Source organism: Podarcis raffonei, chromosome 7, assembly GCF_027172205.1.
Source record: "Podarcis raffonei isolate rPodRaf1 chromosome 7, rPodRaf1.pri, whole genome shotgun sequence".
Lineage (NCBI taxonomy): Eukaryota > Metazoa > Chordata > Lepidosauria > Squamata > Lacertidae > Podarcis > Podarcis raffonei.
The window spans coordinates 57,782,346-57,806,466 of record NC_070608.1 but is presented as its reverse complement, the minus strand read 5'-3'; the positions used below and the strand labels follow the sequence as shown (position 1 = coordinate 57,806,466).

Genomic DNA, 24,121 nt, shown 5'->3' with positions numbered 1-24,121 from the left:
CCTTATGGTGAATGGTGGGTAAGAAATCTAAAATCCATTATTGTTGTTGTTATGTTACAGGTTGAATAGCAGTGATGTCACCCTGCTCGTGGCACCATTTCTCAGACTAATAAAGTTGCAAAATCTTCCATTGGAGGTGGCTCTTAATTAACAAGGGAATAGCTTGCTGCTAAGGCTTGTCTTCTCACTTCCTTCTGGCTAATGATGGAATGTGAAAACAATAGCTTCACCCAGACAGCATCCCAGAACATGACATGAATGCAGGTGTTCTGAGTCAGGATGTCAAACTGGTATGATTGCAGGACTGTTTTCCCTCCTAATGTGGCCTTGGATCTATCAAAAATAAAGAAAACATCTCAGGTGCCACGAAGTTGAGCTTCATAAAATGTCTTTAGTTTAGCATCTGCTACTCAGGTGTTGGCTGAAGGTCAAACTAGAAACGAATGTAGGCACTCCCCCCCCAAATACAGTATGCATGTCCAACTCGCATGTGACCATGTATATGTGCCGTGCCAGGAAATAAATGAATAAATTAATTGGATACTTGAAACCATCGCATAAACACAGTTAATACCACGTTGAGAGTCATACTGGGATGGCTTGTCATGTGGTTAGCTGGCTTGTGTAATTGATCTCTAGCGGGGTTGGTGTAATGAAGTCTATGTACAGTTACAGAGAGTCGATGGCCATTTTTTCTTCAGCTCCTTATGACTCTGCTGTTCCAAACCTTTTCAGTGAAGTCCTATGCATGTTTTACTCAGTTTCCTCAGTCCAACTGAATTGAGAGGGGCTAACTCTCAAAGTGAGTAGGCATAGGACTGTGGCCTTAATACAGAATCAGAATACGTAACACCAACTACAATGCTATAAATAAAAAAGAAGAAAAGGTTTATTTAAATCACTGTGCATATTTGTCACTATTCCTCAACCTGCAACGCTCTGGGGATAAGCTGTAAAGTAGTCACCATATACCCCACACTTCTGCTTGTCCTGTGCTTAGAAAGCCTTGCCCCGATCCTTTCAAAGGGGGAAACTGCTCTTTAGCTCTAAATTGGAGCAAACATCAGTCCAGAGAAAACCCAAATTGCCATATAAAGTTCCATGTCAGAGTGATTCCCTCCTCCTCCCTCCAGAGGTTTCCCAGCAAAAACACACTCTTTAAAGCTGGAGCAGAGCAAATAGCAATCTGTCGAAAACACCAATTGTGCTTAAGCTTTAAAGAACAGATTTTTGCAGGGAAAGTTCTAGAGCAAAAAGTACTCCAACACAAGAGTTTTAAAGTGCAGAACTGTGTCTGGAAAGAGTGGTACAAAAGTTAAGTGTGGATAAGTTCTGCGACTGAGTGCTAAAAAGCAGTTTTACTTGAGAGAAAGCAGGACAAGTGTGGATATGCCCAGTTTAGTAAAAATGTGTTTGTGCAGTTGTGTGGTTTTTTTTAACAAACTCATGCCCAATAGAGAATATCAGGACTTTCCTAATGTAGTGATTCACCTGAGGCAGGAACCAGAAAATTGGGGTTGTTCTGGGTAAGTCTATCACAATGAAAATATACATTTGGGCCAGTGTGCCTGCAAAACAAAAAACAAACAAAAAGGCAGTTTATCTTTATTGGTTTATTACACATAGTTGTGGTTGTTCCTGTAAAGATCCTGGTCCTGCGCATACTTGCATAAATATCCTTCAATGTTAATGAACTTGCACGCCCTCATATGCAAAAATGACCAAAAGAAAGTTTGGCGTATTCACTGGAAGAAGAAGAAAAAGGGCATTTTGCATTCACCCATATTATAAAGTTTTATGTGACTTTTTTTTTTTTTAAAGGAAGCGACTTTATACTCATTAACGCAGCAGAGTTTGTTGCTTTTTCAGACCTTGGTGCGACACTGCCCACTGTTGAGCACCCGGCCAGCCAGCTAGCTAGCTGAGCAAGTTAAGCAAATATTATCATTATTCTGTCATAATCCGCAAACACGCGCCCTCTGGCGGCCAGGATGAGCGACGGCGATGACTGCAGCTCTGGGGTTTTTGAAACGGACGAAGACTGAAAGTGGGAGGGTTTCTGATGGAGGCGGGGCCCAGTCCTTGCTGCTGCAGCCGCCTTCCTATTGAGTCAGAGGCGCGTTGCGAGCTGAAAGCGATTGTAACAAACAGAAGCCCGAAGAGCGAGCTAGGCGGGCGTTCTGATTAGCGCGCTGGGACAAAGTAAAAGAATCTCGGGAGGCTGAACGTTCCAAAGAAAGTTACATTCCAGGGTCGGAGCAGCAGCAACAAGCGGCCGCCTGGGGGGCACTTTCTCACGGAGGCGGTGGGTCTTCCCAGCCCTTGTTGAGCGAGGGCGAAGAGGAGGAGGCGAAGGACGAGGGGGGGTTTCAAACTGGGGGCCGAGAAAATGAATCGGAGCTTTAATAAATCTCAGAGTCTGCGGTATTTTGGCTACAGCGCGGTGGAAGTGAAAAGTAAGGTAAGGACATAAGGAATAGCTACTTGCAGCCCGGATTAACCTTCCTCCCCCCCCCCCGCCTTCCAGTACCTTTCCCCCACCTCCTCTAACTTCTTTTTAAAATGAATGGAGACCCCCCATCTCCTTGCATCCTCCCGCCCCCTCACCTTATGATGCTTTGTCTTGCGTCTGAAAAAAACCGAGATTGCTCTAGTTTTCCACCGGAGGGAAGAAACTTACTCCGGCAGCAACTTCTTTTTTTCTTTTAAACGTGTCTGCGCCAATTTATGAAAGAAGATAAGGGAATATTCTGCCCGCCAGCCCCCCTTGACTTGCTGTGAAACACATGTTTTCTCTTCTCTCTCCACCATAGGGGACGTATCCCATAGCAACTTGTCCCGAGATCTCTAGGGTGTTCGTCGTGAGGGGTGGGTTTATGTCTCCGCCTGGACATTTTCCACAGATTTTGTTTTTGTTTCAATGTTGCTTCGGGGGCGCCTGGATCTTTAATCTCCGGCTTCGTCGGCTTGCTGGGATCAGGCGGCGATCGCGGCACGTTTCTTGCTGGTGGGCCGTTCACAACAAAAGGGCTTTCCAAGTAGGGCGGCGGGAGGTGGGGTGGGGGGAGCTCGGGTGGAAAGAGAAGCAGGTTAGGCTCGCTCAGATCTGGATTAGTGAACCTCAAAAGAGGAGGGCCGATTGGAGGGGAGATGCTGTTGCCGCAAAGCCCCCCCCCACTCCTCCCCCACGCGCTCACGGTCGAGTTAAACTTGATCGCCACTCGCGTGGGAGTGAGTGAGTCCAGTCCCTGCAAAACGCTCGGCTGCCTCTGCTTAACGTTTCCCATTGTTCCTCCTTATGGAAGTACTTCGAAACCTTTGTGTTTTGGTTTGAAAATATTGCCGTGGACGCGGGAAGGGACGACTGGACTGCAGACACAGCGGGGGGGGGAGCTTTATTTCTCTCCCCTGAATGCAACCCTCTGGACTTCTTCTCGAGAAACGCCAGGCAGCCTGCTGCTAAATCCCATACTGGCCCTCTTGAATCTGTTCCTGGCCCTGTCGCTGCCTTGCAGGTCTTGAGCTCTGCGAACTCGCTCTCTTTCATTCGTGTTTAAACTTGTTTGGAGAGTAGTAGACTCCCTTTCTCCCTCTCCCTTTTCCCGGTGCCACCTGATCTCTCAGCTCTTCCTTCGTCGCGGGTGGGGGGTGAGGGGAGGAGGGAAGTTCTTGTGAGTTACCAAACGTAGTCTTCACGTTTTTGGTGTTTCCCGCTGAAAGGGCACAACTCTGACTTTTAAGTGCATTCGGATCTATTTGCACTACTACACCCTCTCAATCTGTCCGCCCCGCCCCACCCTTGCTGTCTTTTGGAAGAGGCCTTTTAAGTAAAGCCTGCCTTTCTTGCCCTAGGACGAAGGTGTAAGCTTGTAATGAGGGATAAATTACAGGCATCTGAAGTCTATGCTTGGAATTCTGCTTCGTAGTTCCAAGAGCTTCCGGTTTTCAGATAAATCAGCCAAGGGATGGGAGGGGACCATAACATAAGAAGAGGCTTGTTGAATCTTCCCAAAGGTCCATCTAGCCCTCAGATGATGTTTGCCTACCCTGCACCAACTGTTAGCCCCCATCAACATGGCCAATGATGAACGATGATGGAAGATGTCGTCAAACAACATTTGCCTGTCCCTGATCAGTTCCATAAACCAGCCAATCAGGTGTTAGCGGTGAAGGCAACAACTTTTGCCCCATTTTATGCTCTTCGCCTTTGGTATTCAGAGGCATATTGCCTCCCAACATGGATGTTGAATTTAGCTGTCATTGTCAATACAGTGGTACCTCGGGTTAAGTACTTAATTTGTTCCAGAGGTCTGTTCTTAACCTGAAACTGTTCTTAACCTGAAGCACCACTTTAGCTAATGGGGCCTCCTACTGCCGCCGTGCCGCCAGAGGACAATTTCTGTTCCCATCCTGAAGGAAAGTTCTTAACCCGAGGTACTATTTCTGGGTTAGTGGAGTCTGTAACCTGAAGCGTATGTAAGGAGGTACCATTGTACCCATTGATGGAGATACCTGTCATGAATTGTCATTTTAGAAGCTATCTAATATAGTGGCCATCGCCACATCCTGTGGCAGTGAATTCTGTAAGTTAACTAGGCGTGTGAAATAGCACTTCCTGTTTTCATGTGTACAGATAGATGATTTTGGCGAGGGACTCAAAGTTCTAGTAGTATGGGGGGGAGTAAGAATGCATTTTGGCTATCTTCTTACTATTCATAATTTGGTAAATTCCTGTTATTTCTCCCCCCCCTTGGACTAATAAGAGCACTTTAGTCTTTTATCATAGCGAAAGTACTTGAACCCTTTGAGCATAGTGAAGACTTGCCCTTTTGTGTGCTTGCATGGCATGCCTGCTATGACAAGTTTGCTAGAGTTGCCATATTTCAAAAAGTGGAAATCTGGATACAAAAGTTGTTGAACATTTTTTTGAAAAGTTGCTGTGTTTTTTGCAGGGGGGGGTTGTGGCAAAGTTTGAGTTTTGGAGCTTTTTTTATGCAAATCGTCAAACTCTACACTACTGACATGGGCTGCCATATGGACTTTCCTGGATATTGCAGTGATTTCTGCCCAGACGCTTTCAGGGGGCTGAATACCAGCTATGTCTGGAAAATTCTGGACGTATGGCAACCCTGACTTAACATCATTACATCCCAAAGCCCCTGTTCAAGCAGGGGAGGTAGCTATCCTTGAAACAGCATGAGACCAGATTTGCCCTCTGCTTTTGTCAGGAGTTGTGCCATTCCAGGCAGCTTATCTATGACAAACGTATGTGTGGTTGTGAGACGTATGTTAATGAACTACACCAGAGAGGCGGAGTAGCCATGGCCCTCTCTAGGTGTTGCCGGACTCCAGCTCCCTTCATCCCCAGGCATTGTGGCCAGTAATCGGGGAAGGATTATAGGAATTGTAGCCCACCAACATCTGGAAGGCCTTCTCTTCCCCAAATCACTCTAGCCTCACCTTATCTGTATTCCCACAGCTAGCTTACTTTCCTGCCCACTTTTCTTTATTTATTTCTCTTTCTTTCTTTCTTTCTTTCTTTCTTTCTTTCTTTCTTTCTTGGCTTTGCCTTCCAAACTTGCCTTGCGCATGTAAGATCCACAGCAATACCTCTGGGTGGGAGTTGCATCGCCTCTGTGTTCTCAACAGCTTACAGTGGTACCTCAGGTTACATACGCTTCAGGTTACATACGCTTCAGGTTACAGACTCTGCTAACCCAGAAATAGTGCTTCAGGTTAAGAACTTTGCTTCAGGATAAGAACAAAAATCGGGCTCTGGCCACGTGGCGGCAGCAGGAGGCCCCATTAGCTAAAGTGGTGCTTCAGGTTAAGAATAGTTTCAGGTTAAGAATGGACCTCCAGAACGAATTAAGTTCTTAACCCAAGGTACCACTGTATAGCAAAATGTTTAAATCAATGTTAAATGGTGGCATGAGTCCTTCTGTGGACAATGCAAGCTGAAATGAGAAAGAGCTGGATTTTAGTTCCTGTTCTGGCACTGACTGAGCAAATTCCCCACTGTTTTTTACACTTTATTTGGCCCTTTAAAGGGGTTGCACTAAAATATGCCCATGTTTGATGGACTCTTGAACACCCATCAGTGTTGGCCAACAAGGCCAGTGGACAGGGATGATGGGCATTGTAACCTATCCCTGTTGTGAAACCAACAGAGGTCTCTGGGTATTGTAGCTTTCTATGTTTTATGTTAGGGATGAGTTGCTTTTCTTCGTTTCAAAATTATGGGTGCTTGACTTTACTTTGGGTGAAATATAGGGAACTGGGGAAGCTGTCTTGCACCCAGCCAGACCATTGTTCCATCTGACAGAGGTACTTCTGTTCCATTCTTGGAGATGCTGGGGATTTGAACCTGGGACTGTCTGCATACAGAGCAGATGTTCTGCAACCGAGTTGCATGAAATAGCCAGCTGGCTGCCTTTCGCCTTCATATTCCAATAAAGCTTGTATTTCTCTCAACGGTCTTAGTATTGTACATTTAGAACACAGACTTCTGAGACTTCATTGCAGTGCAAGCACTAGGCAGTAGAAAGGCCATGCTGTCAGAAGTGTGAGCTGTACTTAGCATCCTTTGAATGAACTGTTCTGAAGGAATGAATTGGCTGTGTTATATGTAAATACTAGTTCTTAATCCCTGTCAGCCAGACTAGTTTGCTGGGATTCATACAGATAATCTGATATACACATAAAGTATGTCTATAGGTAGCTGACTCTTTTGGCTGCCTTGTGTTACTGCCTATTAAACCGGAAGTGCTTCATAATGATATAGTACCATTTTTAGTGATACAGTATGATCCTCAAGGGACGCTGGTGGCACTGTGGTGTAAACCACTGAGCCTAGGGCTTGCCGATTGGAAGACTGGCGATTTGAATCCCCGCAACGGGGTGAGCTCCCGTTGTTCTGTCCCAGCTCCTGCCAACCTAGCAGTTCGAAAGCACGTCAAAGTGCAAGTAGATAAATAGGAACCACTCCAGCAGGAAAGTAAACGGAGTTTCCGTGCGCTGCTCTGGTTCGCCAGAAGCGGCTTAGTCATGCTGGCCACATGACCTGGAAAAACTGCAGACAAACGTCGGCTCCCTCAGCCTGTAAAGCGAGATGAGCGCCGCAACCCCAGAGTCATTCGTGACTGGACTTAACTGTCAGGGGTCCTTTACCTTTAGCTTATAGACCCTCAAAGGCAAGGTTTGACAGTTGCAACACTGATGGTGTACCATTCATCTTAACTCCTTTTCAAGAGTATTTGTTTGACCAAGTACCTGAAGTAGTTATTAACCAACAGTGATATGTGATATGTGAGAATATTTGTTTTCCAGTCATACTCAGAAGTACATACAGGTTACTAGACGTAAGAGAGCAGCACACTGTACACAATCAGTTACTACTGGTGGTATTTTGTCACTTAACATTGATTCCTAAGACCGTTATTGCTACCATCAATTACACTCAAGTTGTATATTAGAGTAGCAATCATAATATATTGAGTGCCTTGGTGGTGGAATACTTTCCCATTAGACATGACTACAGGACTAATGAAGAGAGAATGCTACAGATGTTTTTTTTAAAACCATCTATGGCATGAGGTTGTGACATAGGCTCTGTGTGATTTACCTGGAAGGCAGGGCAGAGGTTGTTAGACAGCTAAGGAAAAATGTTTTGACCAAGAGTAACATACTTTTGGATGATTAACTCCACACAACTACATTTCTAGAAAATTGATTGATTGTGACGATTAGCGTCCATGTTCTCAGGTCTTGCTCCAGGCAGAGGTAATGTTCCTTACTAGAGTCTTGAGAAATATTTAAGTAAAGGGGCTGCTGGTAAAGTAAAGGACATAATCAACAAAGTATCTCCAAAGTGTGTGCCTCCTCTGCTTTGATATGAGAAAGTACTTCAACATGTAGACACTTTTATTGACTACGACCCTTCTGGTAGTGATGCTTAGCCTTTCCTCCAGGCAGTGTTAGAAACTCAGATATATAAGCTAGGCACCATATGGCTCCTTAAACCAAGGTTACAGTCACCTAAATGGAATGTCTAGTTCCCATTTTGGGGCAAGGCGGCTCGGAGGTTGTTATTTTTCAAACGATTGATTGGCTGTGATGAATTCTCAGTTAAACATCTAGCTAGTTCAGATGACAACCTTGAGCTAGGTGAAGAATGTTGGGAACATAAGGAGGAAAAGCCAGTTGATCCAGGGACAGTCCACATATATATTGGCCTAGTCCTACCTCTTTTTCCTAATGGTGGTTCCTGCTGCTGCTCAATCTGCACAGAAAAAGCAATTTGGTTCCAGAAATTCATTCTGATTGTGCATGTAAAATATAACTGATAGAATTCTACAGGATGGGCTATTAGTGTGTGAAAACAATCCAGATCTAATGATCCCCAGATGGTGGAGGTGTCAGGTGGCATCCTGGCTCCCAGGCATCTTCACTTGGTCGCAAGTGGTCGAAAGCCAGGTGCAAAATGCGCCTGGCGCCTGGCTAATTTCGAACACAGATTCCAGGACCATTAATGTCGACCAGAGATGGGGAACCTATGGCCCTCCAGATGTTGTTGGATTCCCAACTCCCATCGCCCCCAGCCAGCATGGTCAGGGATGATGGGAGATGCAAGCCTCCAGATATTGTTGATCCACACACCCTGCTACAGAAAAGCTGTGTTTAGGCTTCTTTGTACTGAATTGCTGTATGTCTTGATGACTTGCAGTTGAATGTCTGAAATGATTCTCTTGAATCAAAAGTAACCGCATTTGTGGTGATGTGATGAGATGTATCAGCACAGGGCCCATACGCACATGCCAGTCATCAAGTGACAAATATACACTGTGTGCTTAAGCTTGTGCCTCTGAAATCCTTAATTGAAAAAACTGCTGTCCAGTAAAGAAGAAAATGGTTTCTTCAGCTCGGGAGGCATGTTATCATTAAAGTACAGATGGTTTTAATCCACATAGTTGTGTGTTGGTGGTGTTTAATTCACTGGTTTGGAGCGGCATGTGAAACTTAAATATAGTGCTTATATTTAAAATATGTCAAGGTGGATATTCAGCAGTGATGAAAAGGCTTTTCACTGCTTGGTGCAGATGCCTTGAGAATTGTGGAAATTTTGAACTTGTATTTTTAAGTTCATGTTACTAATTTTGTCAGGTATATAACAGATGGTCTTCCATATGCCAAATGGCAGATTAGCACTGAAATTTACCTTACTTGTGGGAAAACTGTAACAGTTATTTCTTATTTAATTGAGAGACAAAGTCAGCATTTTTGTAGTAGGTGATGAGAAAGTCTCACGGTCTCACTTGGACTGGTTGGGTTGCAGCTTTATTCTGCGCATACTCGCCTGGGAGTAGGTAGCACTTCCTGCTGAGTAATCTGACTGTGTCCAGACACGCATACGACTGGGCTGTTCCATCTCCAAAACAAAATGTTAAGTAGAGCATGGTAGTTCTGATAACACTCTTGTGAGAAGAGGGCACCCCATCAAGTTTTCTTCTTGAGGGAGGTGTTCATGTTCTGGAACAATAAACCTATAGTGACTCAAGGGTTTGTGTTGGGATCATTACTCCAGAATCCTGTTTGGAAGCAGCATTAAGTAGATATGATTGGCAGAAATGTGTTTCTTCTAAAGTGCTTGACCCCACATGCATTAAGTGTGTCTGTCTATCTTTAGGTCTTTATTCAGCAGTAAGCTGAGTATACAAGAGTGTTGAACCGTTCGCACCCCCTGATTTTCCTGGAGAGTGCAGTTGGGGAGGCAAGAGTTAATCTCCCCAATCCTAATTTTATTGGGGGCACCCCAAGGAAAACCTCTGGGTATGTGTTGGTGACCTATGAAGTCAGGTTCCTGTTCTTGTTTTATATGTAAATGGAATGAACACATGAATGGTGTCTCCATTGCGTCTAGTTTGGCCTTCTGTTTTTAGGGGGAGATGGTAAGAATGGATGTTTCCTTAAATTTAGAAAGGTTTGTTTAGGGCACTTTGTGACTTAGGGTGGGCACTGAGGGGAAACACTTTGGCTTCAGCTGTATTGTTTGAATATTTGCTTCTTGCTATTGAATTTTGACTTGTACGCAGCACTTTTTAGCGCTTGGAAAAGCAGCTCATAATTTATGAACAAATAACATCCCATTAGGACTTGGCAATCTGTCTGTAAGAATGCATCGAGCTACTAAGGTATCTTTTGCTCTTCATCGCTTCCTGTCTGACTTAGGTGGACATGGGTGTCTTGCTAATGAAGTTGGCAACTGTTTAACCACACAGAACAAGTGTGTCTCAGCTCCGTTTTGCAAATAACTTGTTATTCTTAGCCCAGATGGCCTGAAAGAGAAAACAGCCATCTTACAGGTGGCATGTACTTCCCTGCCTAGTGGCTATTCTTATCTGCCATAGGTGGGTAGCTGTTTGCAAGCATGATCTTGACCAACTTGGCTAGACTGCTCTAGATCAAATGCAGCTCAAAATGCCACTTGGGGTGTGCTGTTCTTTCCGGCCAATGCCTGTGCCGTCATCCTAAAAAAAATAAATGGATCAACTCATCTTTTATGTTGTAAGCGCCAAGACTTGTGAAAACCTGTCTGGGAACAAGAAAGTTGAGAATGCGAACTCGTGTTTTCTTGTTTATCCTCCAATGCTTTAGCCTAGAAGAAATGGGTATGAGTGGGTGCTGTCCTGCATCCTGGGCCTCCAGATGTAATCAGGAACTTTGTTTATTTGAAAGGAGAAGAAATTACAAACCTGGTAGAATGTTAGTAGCACAAAAATGTCGTTTCTGCAGCACACTCCTAGGAGACTAGATTTGTTGCCACCTCTATTGTGGCCTCTTGGCAAACAGGAGGCACTTTGGGTCTCCTCCCAACCTTGTTCCAGGTGTAGATATTTATTTCCCTCACCCCCCTTGTTCCTGATGTGGATATTCACTCGTCCCTTCTTACCTAGCAGGGTGTGGCAGCACCATTTTGTGGTCCGCCTCAGCTACCAAAAGGTCTTGGTTCATCCCTAGTCTGCCTCCATCTGTTTTCAGATGGACACACTGCAGGGTAATGCAAAATCAATGAGCTTTTATTTTCAGAATGAAGCCACTTTCTCAGGAAGCACTTCTTGGGGTGCAAGATAAAGGCAATAGATCTAGATGGTACATGGACTGTGTAGAAAAAGACAAGTACTTGGTCTCCATTGGTTCTTGAATAAGATGTTGTGTGTATGCAGCCTGAGTCTTTATCTGGGAACTGGGAAAGGAAAGGTGGCAAAATCCATGTTGGTTTGAAGTGCTTCTTGATAGAGGTAATTAATACTTCACAACTGCAATGCTTGGAGAGAGATTTCAGTCACTAACTTCTAGATTCCTACGTCATGGGATGAGCTTTGTGTTCTGAGGTAGGCGACTATAGATTCTTGCATTGTCCTCTGCAGATCTCTTGAGATTAGGTCCAGTCGTGGCCGACTCTGGGGTTGCGGCGCTCATCTCGCTTTATTGGCCGAGGGTGCCTGTGTACAGCTTCCAGGTCATGTGGCCAGCATGACTAAGCCGCTTCTGGCAAACCAGAGCAGTGCCTGGAAATGCCGTTTACCTTCCCGCCGGAGCAGTACCTATTTATCTACTTGCACCTTGACATGCTTTTGAACTGCTAGGTTTTCAGGAGCAGGGACCGAGCAATGGGAGCTCAGCCCGTCGCAGGGATTCGAACCGCCGACCTTCTTATCGGCAAGCCCTAGGCTCTGTGATTTAGACCACAGCGCAAGATTTCAATCAGTTGGGCTGGAATTTTGGAATTGTGAGTATGATGGGGAAACCTGCGGCTCTCCAGCTTTTGTTTTCCAATGTATTTCTTATCAAGTGTGGCATGAGCACATTTTTATTATGAAACCACTGATTTAGATCAACATTGGAGGCACAAGAGTCTGGGTGTTTCAGTTGCCACATCAGTAGAATGTCCTCATTACTTTACTTCCTGTTTTTATCACTGTTAACTTTTTGTTGCCTGGTGAAAGTATAGCTTTTTTTAAAGGGTCTCACTTGAGTATTCTTGACCCTCTTGGACTTCTGTGGAAGACAGGCAGGGCACAAATCTTTTAAATATATTTTTTTTCCTAAATAGGAAATTTAAAGCGTGCACTATAAGACTTTCTAGTCCATCTTTCCTAGTCCCTATGGCAGCTCCTATTTTTTCCCAGCAAGTCGTGTATCCTGTGTTTGTATGCCTTCCTGTGATGATAAAAGTTTGGGTTGCTTAGTTATACCTGACTTTGGTTATCTGTTTCTACTGTGGCTAGAAGACTTGCTTAAATTCAGCCAATCAAGAACAGCTTGGGCTTTTACACTAACAAGTTCAATGAAAGATTATTATCTCAACTTGTTCTTCCACTCTTTTATTCTGTGGGGCCAGAACAGCGACAGCACCCTGAAAATCAGGAAGGTCTAGTTCTCTAGCAGTTTTGACTAGTCATGTCTTCCACTTTTTTTTAGCATGTACTACAACTCACAAAAAGCTAAATGTGCGTAGGGTTTTCTTGGGGTGGGTGGGTGTTCAACTCCCATACCAGCTACTGTTGGAACCAGCGGTTATTCATCATCACTCTGCTAAACTGGTAGCAAAAGTCCTTTTTGAGTGAGAAATTACATCTGGCTACATGTAACTTGTCGAAAAGGGATCTTCCATTCCTACATGTAAGCCATACAATGCACTCTTTAAATTGCTGTTAGATTTTAAAACCCTGCAGCTGGAGGTGGTTTTGTTTCGCATTAATTACTCAGACAAAGGGCTCATCCACACTTTTGCTTTGACCCATATTTTGAATTGTATTCTGTATCAATTAATTCCCCTGGGGTCTGAGAGCTTTTCTTGTTGTTCCACTGCTGTGCCTTGCCAAACTTACCCGCTGAATCAGATTTCATCAGATGCATGGGAAATCTGGAGAGATTTTGCATAACAGAGTTTGAATTCAGCAGGTAAGCAGTAATAACATTACATTTTTAACTATTTCTATCCCCACCCCCACCCACCCCAGTTCCATATCTTTTACTAGAATATATTTTATTGAGAAAGAGAGATAGAATAGCAAAAAGAAAAAGAAAAAAGTACATATACCATTTACATGCTTCTTAAAAGTGATCTACCAGAAAAATATCTAAGTAGAGTCTTGTTCTAGTTGTTTTTGGATTTACAAGCATCATTCTCTTTTAAGATAAAATCATGTATTCTGAAATTTTCAAGATTCACAAAGTAATAGATATTCCTAAAGGCTCAATAAGTACATACAAATTCATGCAACTGTAGTCTGATGGCCTCCTTTAAAGGGGGGGGGCTATTTCTGCAAGAGTTGATCTGGAGTGGGAAGGGCCTATTTAACTCTTTGTGTGCCCTTTCCTTTCTCCATTTTGCTCCCTTCAGGTGTTTCATATGTGCACATCCTTGCATTTGACTGTCTGCAGTGGGAAAAGCTGCTTTGCAGGACTTTGCCGCAGTAGGGAAAGCATTAAGCATTCTGCTGCTACTTCACACCATTCTCTCCAAAAGCTGCGTTTCCTCTTTAAAAAGAGCCACCAGTCTCCAGCTGGTGCATTATATTGCATGTAATGTACCACCTGGCCCTAAGGAAAACACTTAGCTGTGTCAACCTTGTGAGCTGGGCTTCAGTTAAACTCTTGTTTGGAACGTGGAATTTGGTTCCAAGAATGTTGAAACAATGTGTCTGGTAGGCATAACCTGTTCAATGTGAGTTGTTTTTCAAATGTTGATCCACGCTTCAAGCTCCTATCACTTGTAGTTTTGGGACAGACACATCAATGAGGTTCCTGTGAGAAGCACATGGGATACACACCTGAATTAATATGCTGAACTGTCATGCTTCTTGAGGCATTAGATTTTTGCTAGTATTTTAGATAACGTGTTGCATTAGTTGGACATTAGTGGATGCAGGAAGGGAATTGTGAAAATGGGCAAGATTTAAGTATTGCCTGTAGAATTTTAAACTGAGAATACATGAATACAGTTCCCCCCACACACACACCTCACACCTCTCTTTGTCATTGTATCTTTCTGCTGGAATTATTGTTTGAAATGGGCAGAACCAGAGGGTCTCATAAGAATTACCTTGTGTTTTTTTACCCAGGTAGGTTTCTATTTGGAGGAATCTCTTGCGGCAAAAAAATAATAATCAAAGTCCTTTAAGAATGCCTTTAGAATAATTAATTTCTAGGTGTACCTGATAGAAGCTTGTCTTCTGAGGATAACTACCGTGTGACAGAATAGCCTCTAATCACGTTTAGGTGTAACGGGCTGTTGCCACATCCCTGCCTGTTTTGCTAGCGCGATGTTTTCCATTTGACAAGTTGTTTGCTGATTTGGGGATATGACTGATGATCTGAAATGGGAAGGAGATAATGTCTGAAATTAGGCCAACTCCCAGCGTGCAAGACCTGTCAACCCACAAACTTTCATTTTGTTTTTGTAAGGTATAGAAGGGAAGTAGAATTCTGAAGGTGCCTGTCCAGCCCCTCTTTTGTTCCACACCATTCTACTCTTCTATTTTATTTTATTCTATTCTTTATTTTTTTTTAAAGGGACTACGCTTTATAACCAGGGCCTCTCACCGTGTTGGTGGCAGGGATGAGCAAATCAGACTATTTCTGGTCTACGTCACTTCAGCATTTGTTATCCCATAAGTCAGGCATGTCCAAAGTCCGTTTCAGGGACCGGTTGATTTAATCCGGTTGGCCCTCACACGTGTTCACTTCATCAAATCTGACCCTCTTTGAAAAAAGTTTGGGTACCCCTGCCATAAGTCTTTTCTGTCCCGTTCCTGCATTCATTTAATCTGCATATAATCTTAGTTTTAAGGGACATGGGTGGCGCTGTGGGTTAAACCACAGAGCCTAGGGCTTGCCAATCAGGTTGGTGGTTCGAATCCCCGCAACGGGGTGAGCTCCCGTTGCTTGGTCCCTGCTCCTGCCAACCTAGCAGTTCAAAAGCACCTCAAAGTGCAAGTAGATAAATAGGTACCGCTCCAGCGGGAAGGTAAACAGCGTTTCCTGTGCTGCTCTGGTTCGCCAGAAGCAGCTTAGTCATGCTGGCCACATGACCCGGAAGCTTTCTGCAGACAAACACCGGCTCCCTCGGCCTATAGAGCGAGATGAGCGCGCAACCCCAGAGTCGGTCACGACTGGATCTAATGGTCAGGGGTACCTTTACCTTTACCTTTAATCTTAGTTTTATCTTTATGTATCTACCTCTTTGAGAGAATGGTACTGGAATATTTTTGCGAAGTGTGAAATTCTGTGGGTAACTAAGTTCTGATTTATACATTAGCCCGTGAGGAGCAGATTAGGTCAGTTCAAACTGGAATTTGCAGAAACCCAGTTCCTCAAGCATCCCTATCAGTTTTGCCCCTGGATTACGCTATGGTGCCAATTCATGCAACATATGAAGCTCTTCCCTGTGGTTGGAAGGTCTTCCATGCAACAATGTCTAGATTGTTCTGGTTTAAACTGTGGATATTGTTGGCTCTCTGCAGTAGTTTGGATTTCTGACACATGCTGAAGTCAGTTAGTCATTTGGCAGTTCTGTCCTGTGAACAACAATCACTAGAGTGGAGCAACACTGAGAAAGCTTGTGTCTTGTCTTGCTTGATAGTGTATTATCATGAATACGATAGTAGAGCCTGCTAATTTATACCCTAATTTTTGAACCATTACCATGAGGATGATACATTTGTAAGTGTCTCCCATTACCTAGCCTATATGCCTTCTCTGCAGGCAACTTTGGAAAGTGTGTATACTTTCTTGAACTTCTAGTAATTTAAACTTCTTCTTTTCTTGAAAAAGTGAAATAAAATGCATTCTCAACTACAATAGCTTTAGAATTCAAATCCCAAAAAAGGTATTTAGCCTGAGCTACTTAAAACGTTTGGGAGATAGCCATTGCCTTTTAAAGTTTGTGTGGTGTCAGACTCAGGATTAAATAGATAGCAACAGTTTTGAGCAATCTTTCCTCCCTCAGTGTTTCATCCACGATGTGCTGCCAGAAATAGAAAACCTTTGGCTAGCTCAAAATCATAGAATTGTAGATTTGGAAGGGGCCACAAGGGCCCTCTAGTTCAACGCCCTGCAATGCAGTCATTTCACTGGTAACTGATGAAAATCCTTTTAAAAACACCATTGCATTTTAAAAACAGCAACAATAAGTTGATTATTCAAACCATGAGGAAGGGGATCCAGACATAAAAAAATAAACCACATTGTTTATATTGCTGCTGTTCATAAATGAAGACATGGTGCCAGATTTCAGTCAGTTCTGAATTTCTTGGGTTTCTGGATTGTTGTGGAATTGCCTAAACAATCATTGTGTGAGCAATTTTGGCCTGAATTTTTATGTTCCCCTCCGGCATGAGGAGCATATTTTAAACACGTCCTCTTGCTTATAAGCCTCAAGTCTTTTAATACAGTGGTACCTCGGGTTAAAAGACTTGAGGTGCCACTGTATTAAAAGACTTGAGGCTTATAAGCAAGAGGACGTGGGAGAAAAGCAATGACAAACCTAGACAGCATCTTAAAAAGCAGAGACATCACCTTGCCAACAAAGGTCCGTATAGTTAAAGCTATGGTTTTCCCAGTAGTGATGTATGGAAGTGAGAGCTGGACCATAAAGAAGACTGATCGCCGAAAAATTGATGCTTTTGAATTAGAATTAGTCACGAAGAGTCGGACACGACTAAACGACTAAACTTCAAAACCTCGGGTTAAGTACTTAATTCGTTCCGGAGGTCCGTTCTTAACCTGAAACTGTTCTTTACCTGAAGCACCACTTTAGCTAATGGGGCCTCCTGCTGCTGTTGCGCCGCCAGAGCATGATTTCTGTTTTCATCTGAAGCAAAGTTCTTAACCTGAGGTACTATTTCTGGGTTAGCGGAGTCTGTAACCTGAAGCATATGTAACCCAAGGTACCACTGTAATGGCAACCAACTAGGAAGTGTTAATAAGTGAATACACTTTAACCAGTGTCATGGGGAAGACGGTTCTCTCAGAGGTTAAATGTATGAGGTGGCATTTGTGCACTGTAGGTCATGCCTCATACATTGGGCTTCACTTGTAGGGCTCTTTCCTGAAATGTTGGTTACTACTGCTGTAGAAACTATGATGAGTTGATTTGTTGGAGCAGTATGAGATTATTTCACCTCTCTGTTGTCAGGAGGTTTTTGTCAGACATCACACCTTGTTTGTGGAAATCTCTCCTCCATGTTCACCAGTTTAGCTAGCGTCCTGCTTCATTCTTAGTTTGTGTTTCTACAAATCTTGCTACTCAGTCATTCTCACTTGATTTGGCAGCAAGTTTAGATAGATCTGTTAACAAATTCAAAACAAGAGTCTCCCTTCCTCCAGCATAAATCTTGCAGTACAATACATAACGTTGTAAAAAATTCTACTGCAGTGCCTTCTAGATGTACCAACACTTCTCTGTTGGAATTCTGAGATGGCATATTTTACAGTCTTCTAATGCTAAAAAGGCCTTATGCAGAGAGCTTCATGTTGACGCATGGAAGTAATTTCCCCTAATATGTGTTATATAGTTAAAATCAAGCAAGTAGTGACTGTAGTGAATCCTGGATCAGTCCCACTAACTTCTGGCAGGCTTCTCCCACAGTTAATTTTGGTGACTACTAATGGCACCAGCTCTTTGGGTTTTGTGGGTCCATGTCAAGCGAGTGCATTTTATTCTCATGAAAAATGCAGCACTGCTTTACATAACTTGAAATAATATTGAAAACAGCTGTGAGAAATGGGCTTTATTGACATAAACACGCAACTTCAGCGTTCATATATGCTGCCAGGGTTCTTGAAGGCAACTCCAGCAGGGATCTTCAGAACAAATGAAATTCAATTTTCACCTTTCAAAATCTATTTTTTTTTATTATAAAAAAAACCACAATTGCTTATAAAAGATTTGGAAATGTTCACCTTTTGCTGCAGTTAGAGGAGTATTCAAAGTACCTTGTTTCTGAAAACCAGTTACTAAGAAAATTGTAGCTTCTAACTTGCCCTCGCTCCTGACCATTGCACAACCATTTGTGGTACATAGCATGAGCTCCAGAAATAACTCGGTAGTTTAGTATAATTGGCATTTCACTGTTCCTCTTGGCAGGCCATGTCATAATTTCTGAGGAGTCATCGTAAACCACCTTCTCTTCATGATGACAAAAGTATATCATCTGCCAGAGTAAATATGGGTGCTTCATTACAACATGTGTGCTGCTAGAAAATGTTCTGCATGTTATAATTCTGAGTGTGCCACTAATATAATAGGAATAGGTCCATCAAATATCTGTGTTGCGCACACACTAACTGGATTTTTTTTTCTAGAAAGCTGGACTATCCCCCCTGTGCTTTCAGATACCTAAGAGCCTCATTGAAGCAGATCGACGGCTCTTTTAATAGAATCTCCTATTTCTCACAATGGTCAACTAGATATCTCTAGTAAAGCCATTGCTGGATCCATGAAGAGCTTGTGTTTCACAGTTTAAACCATAAATCTATTTTTGGTCCATTCTGTCAAAAGCTGTCATGAACTCCATGAAGGCTGCATAAAGCTACTTGGGTTCCTTGGCATATTTGCCAATTAAATGACTAAATAAGAAGCCCTTTGCCTAAAGCCTACCTGTTCTTTTGAGAGAATATTTCTTCAGCCCTAGTGTTAGAAACTCAGCTATATAAGTTAATCACCAAATGGCAACTTAAACCTAGGTTATGGGCACCACAATGGAACGTTTAGGGAAGCTTTTAATGTTTGATGTTTTACCATGTTTTTAATATTCTGTTGGAAGCCTCCCAGAGTGGCTGGGGAAACCCAGCCAGATGGGCAAGGTATAAATATCTGTGTGTGTGTGTGTGTGTGTGTGTGTGTGTGTGTGTGTACCTTTTTCCAGTGAAATTTGTTGTTATTTATTTCATTTTTATACCACTTTATATTTTAAAGAACAAATCTCAAAGTGGTTTACAACACATTAAAACGTCACAGAAAACAATCAGGAATAAAACAAATTCAAGCTTCAAGGGAAATATTTCAGATCCTTCTCTAAGTGACATTTTGCTTTCCCCAGTCACCAAGCTGGCATTATGTGATCTCCGCGTGGTCGCAATTGGACCCACGCCAGTCGCAAATTATGCCTTCTGCCTGGCTAATTTCTAATGCTGAATTCAGCCCAGTATTTGAGCTTATTCAGAAAGAAGCTTGAACACGATTTTTGAGACAATGTTTAACAGATTTAGTAGCTTGTAATTTTGGAAGCGATTTTAAATCACACACACACCCTCCTTAAATTTTGGAGCTGTAGCGTTTCCCAACCTACTTCTTTCTGACCTTCTAATCAGTTTTCTAAGATTACGTATTGTGCCCAAGTTTTAGTTTCTCTGTAAATCCTTTTTTTAAAAGTTAAAACGATTAGCATCATTTGCACATGCAGATTGTTGTATCGAAACCATCGAAACCATTTGACAACTGGCATTCATATCACATGAAACAGAGAATTTGCCTTCGTATGTTCTCTACCCCTTGTATCGTCCCTGACGTTGATTTTATTATGGGAATAGATGAGATTCCCTGTTATGCTAGGACAGGTTGGTTCCTTAGACATCTTTTGCTGTTTGTATCTGCAAATCGACCAGACGGTGACTAATACTGAGGGAGATTCTTAGAACGAGGGGTCATTGTTTGAAGAGCAAGCATGTGTAATACTATTTTGTTAGTCACCGTTCTTGCAGCACTGTCAGCCTAAATTACCGTCAACCCCGTATTGCCCTTCCTTCCCTTGCTTTTAGCTTTGCGATGTCAGTCGAGATGTTTGCGTTAGGCAAGTAGGCCAAAGTAGATTACTGTACTTCATTGTTCAAAAACTGCTCTAATAAGTAGATTAGGTTCCCATAATGAAGGATTGTTCTGTCTGCTGTCTTAGTGTAGCCTGGGTGATAGGCAAAAGAACACCCTTCTAAAAGCCATTTAGCACTCTAGTGATAGGAAGGTTCAAAGCAGTTGAGGAGACTAGTCTGGAAAAGGCCTTTAGAGATCAATACCAACTATGAGGTATCCTATTTCTTCTACTACCCAGTGCGCTGCTTAGTAATATATCATTGCTGCTCACCAGCCTTTAATTAGGGAAGAGGGGAATGGAAATAACCTTTTTAAAATAAAAAAATAAAAAAATGAAACAGTTGGGATCCAAAAGTATGTAGCCTGAAGAGAAGGGGTGGTTAACTTAACAGGCCAGTGTGTTCTCGCATGCTTTTTATTTTTAGCTTGCAGCCTTTATGAAAACCCTTCAAGCCAAATTGGTCATTTCTGCTCTGGTTCTGCTAAGTCTCTGCATCAGACTTTGTAAAGTGGGAGGGGGGCTTGGTGACCTCCACACAGGGCCATAGCTGGGGGGGGGTGAAGTGGGCTCTCTGCCAGGGGCGCAGGCAATGGGGAGGGGCGCAAAATCGGCTAAAAATATGTCCGTAAATGTAAATATTGATTAATGCCTCATAGGAAATGGCTTTAAATAGAGGGTGGATTGAATGGGTGGAAGGGGGGCACGTTGGAGGAGAGGCAGAAAGAAGAGCTAATTTGTCCGTGGCTAGGGGGACGCAATCTGGACGGTTCTGCCAGGGGCGCAAGGTCACCTAGCTACGTCTCTGCCTCCACATGAGTGTTTGGATGCAAACCTCTAAATATTTACTTCATCAGTTGACCTGACTTCTTAATTTCTAGGTTCTTATGAAGGGTTACAATTGTGTCTGCCCAAAAGAATGATACTTGTATTGCTTTATTTATTTATTTAACCAAGTTTCATTGTAATGGTAAGCAAGCTTTCCAGGCTTCACAGAACTCTTTTAAAAAAACAAAAACATTTTCCTAAAACTCTTCAGATAGGAAGACTTGTATTTTAAAAAAAAAAAGGTTTCATTTCTCACATTTGGACACGTGTTGTAAGATTGTGATTTTATGTGAGATGAGTTGCTTCTAATGACAAGAGATGCAAAAGTCAAAGGACAAATTCTTAATTACTGTACTTAATATACTGTACTGTATAAATGTTACAAAGGAGAATCGTTACAAAGGGGTTATTGGGTTGTTTTTATTTTTATTATATATTTTGTGGTTTTATATTTTGATTTTGTTCTGTGAACCGCCCTGAGACCTCTGGGTATAGAGCAGTATATAAATTCAATAAATAAATAAATGCACAAGTCTGTTCACTGGGGTTCTGCCTCTAAACTCATTTCATTTACTATTAATTTGTATACCTCATTTCTATATTACCATACACAAGGCAGTTTACAAGAAAGTAACAACAAAATAGGCGTTCCCCCCCCCCCCCTTTGACACTGCTGTTTGCACCATACACAACCCTTCTGCATGCATGGCTGTGGGAAGATTTATCTGCAGTGTTCGGATTGGCAATATTTCATCAAATCTTTTCCCTTTTACTGACTTCTTTCTTAGTGGTTCGTAACTTAAAATCAGAGTCCTTGACAGCTAAAGACTAATATACTGTATTTTTCCATGTATAAGACGCCCTCTATTTTTGCGGCAACAACCAATCACCAGTCCACCCTTGGCACTATCCGTGTATAAGACGCCCCCTAATTTTTGACATTATTTTTTAGGGGAAAAACCTAGTCTTATACATGGAAAAATACGGTACTTCTCCAGCTCTGACTCCATGAATTACTTGTTCACTTGAGTAGCAGCTTGCTGGTGCTTGACATCTCCTAATTTCCATGTAGAAGCTTCCTTTTGCAATGAGCCGAGGATGCTTATCAGCATCCCAGTTAACAGTTTCAAATATAGCCAAGGCAATGAACATGGAAATTACCTTTGTAGACTTTCTTCCAAGTCTCTTAGGGCTACATGAATATTAAAATGCCTGAATTGAAATTAGTGTTTGTTAAGAACAATTTAATTCCACCCAATTTCCCCCTCATTAAATTAACCTAGTGTGTTCCACATCTGCATTGTTTGCATGACTATCATTCAGGGAAACTGTCTCAAATGTCACCTTGTGACTTCAGTGGAACTGACTTCCAACATATTTGGAAGGATGTACACCCACAGGTGGAGAGCCTTTTGGGTCCATGAACCAGATATTTTTCAGGCCCTGGCCCCACAGTCCAAACCTGACAGGTGAGTGAAGCTGCCCACCCATCAATTATCTGGTGTCACAATGATATAAGATAACTGGGTGCTTTGAAGTCCCAATGTCAGGACTTCAAAGCACTGCTCAGGGATTTCAAGGAGCCCTGCGTGTTGCTTTAAAGCTCCTGAGGCTTTTTTCCAGGCATCGGTTATGTGAGCAAGTTCCATTGCAAGGAACTCTCTTGCACGGGCAATCTTCACAGAGGGGAATATGGTGTGGGCTTTGTAGGCTTGCAGAGTACTTTATGGTCATCAACAATCTTGGGAGTCCAAGGCCTCTTCAACATCAGAAATCTATGTCATTGGGGATTCTGTTTTCATCAGTAAATGGAGAACCAGTGTTCTTATGTCCCTCAAAAACCTGGCAGGAACTGATCTTGCAGAGTTGGCCTCTGGATTTCCCAATTGTTGGTCAAATTAGGGAAGTGAAAAAGAATCAATTTTAAATGAACTCCTGGGAAACCTTTCAAGAGCAATTTGCTGAAATCATGAGGTATAGTAAGTAGCAGGAGAAAACAGAAGCATTGCATTTTGGTTGACATGTTCAAAGCAACTGTAGGCAAAGGAGCACTGACAGGGTTGTCTGCTTTTGACAGGAGGAAGGAGAGAATAAGCAAATTTGTTCTAACTGGTTTGGTGTGATGTTTTGAATTGGCAAACCATAGTTACAGCCATCTGTCTGCCTTGAGAAATTTGCTGTCCCAAGGACATTAGAAGTGCAGAAAGAATAGTGCTTTAGAAGTTCAAACCATGGTTTGCATTCTAAGCTATAGCTAGTGCAAAGCACGGTCTAGTACAGTGTTTGAATTAAATTTAAAAAACAACTGACCTCTTCCATCATCTTAATATCCTGTACAATTGTAAGGTTGCAGTTTGAAGAGCACATAAGCTACTTAAGAATAAGAACAGCAGATGTGAAATTTGAAAGCTTCTGTCACCTTATAAACCCTGACACCCATTCATATTCTCTTTTCCCCTTGATTCCAGTTTGGTGCAGAATTTCGAAGGTTTTCCCTGGATCGTTTCAAACCAGGGAAATTTGAAGATTTCTACAAACTGATTCTTCACATCCACCACATATCCAACATGGAGGTGATGATTGGTTATGCCGATATACACGGCGATCTTCTTCCTATTAATAATGACGACAACTTCTTCAAGGCTGTTACAAGTGCAAACCCGCTGCTTAGGATTTTTATACAAAAGCAAGGTAAGATTAAATAATCACTCATCTGCTGAAAACATAAACTCCTCATTTTTTCTTACTGATTTCTAGATTTTGAAAACCCCTGTGGAGAGTAGAATCCTGTTTGTATTGGCTCCTCGACCTGGATATTTGAGTGGGGTGGGTAAGTTGTTGTTAGGGAAATAGCAGAAATATATCGCAACGAGGCACAAAAGACTGCAGTGCATCAGCATATTTTAATAGCATGCACTCAAAATAATTTGCATATTCCTTTCATTAATATGACAAACAGCAAGCTGTTGTTAGAGATACTGCTCGTGTATTACTGTTTGGAAATTCCTTCCTTTATATGTAGAAAATGTAAGTTGGCCCTTAAGAAATCTGAAATAATGGCTGAAGATCAAAGAAGGTTGGATGCCCAGCCAACGAGATTTGTTTTGCTTCTTTCACTGTGCATCAGCTCATGAGAGATGGGGGTGGGAATTCAAGCCTGCCAGTACTCCAACTTCTCCCTGCAGCCATAATATTTGGGAGCAAAATGTATTCTAGGACTCTTTTATTTTTAACAGGTGTCTCTTTTATACCATATATGGAGGCTCTGTTTCGCCCTCTTCTGCATTAGCAGTCCCTACTAAGCATGGTTTGATTGCCTAATATATCTGTTCTTAAAATTTATTAAGTAACAGGGCAATCCTATATATATATATATTTACTGAGAAATAAAGGGCACCGAGTTCAATAGGCCATACTGCCAG

At 42.5% G+C, this 24,121-nt stretch overlaps 1 protein-coding gene across 1 annotated transcript in view; it reads left to right on the top strand.

Moving 5' to 3' along the window:
- Positions 1-2,070: 2,070 nt before the first annotated feature.
- The window catches only part of PARD6G (par-6 family cell polarity regulator gamma), a 76,938-nt gene continuing 54,887 nt past the window's right edge, over positions 2,071-24,121 (top strand). The window contains exons 1-2 of the mRNA XM_053396707.1: positions 2,071-2,461; positions 23,168-23,390. Of these exons, the coding sequence (XP_053252682.1) occupies positions 2,390-2,461; positions 23,168-23,390 (295 nt within the window). The 5' untranslated portion in view covers positions 2,071-2,389. The remainder of the gene's footprint in view (positions 2,462-23,167; positions 23,391-24,121) is intronic.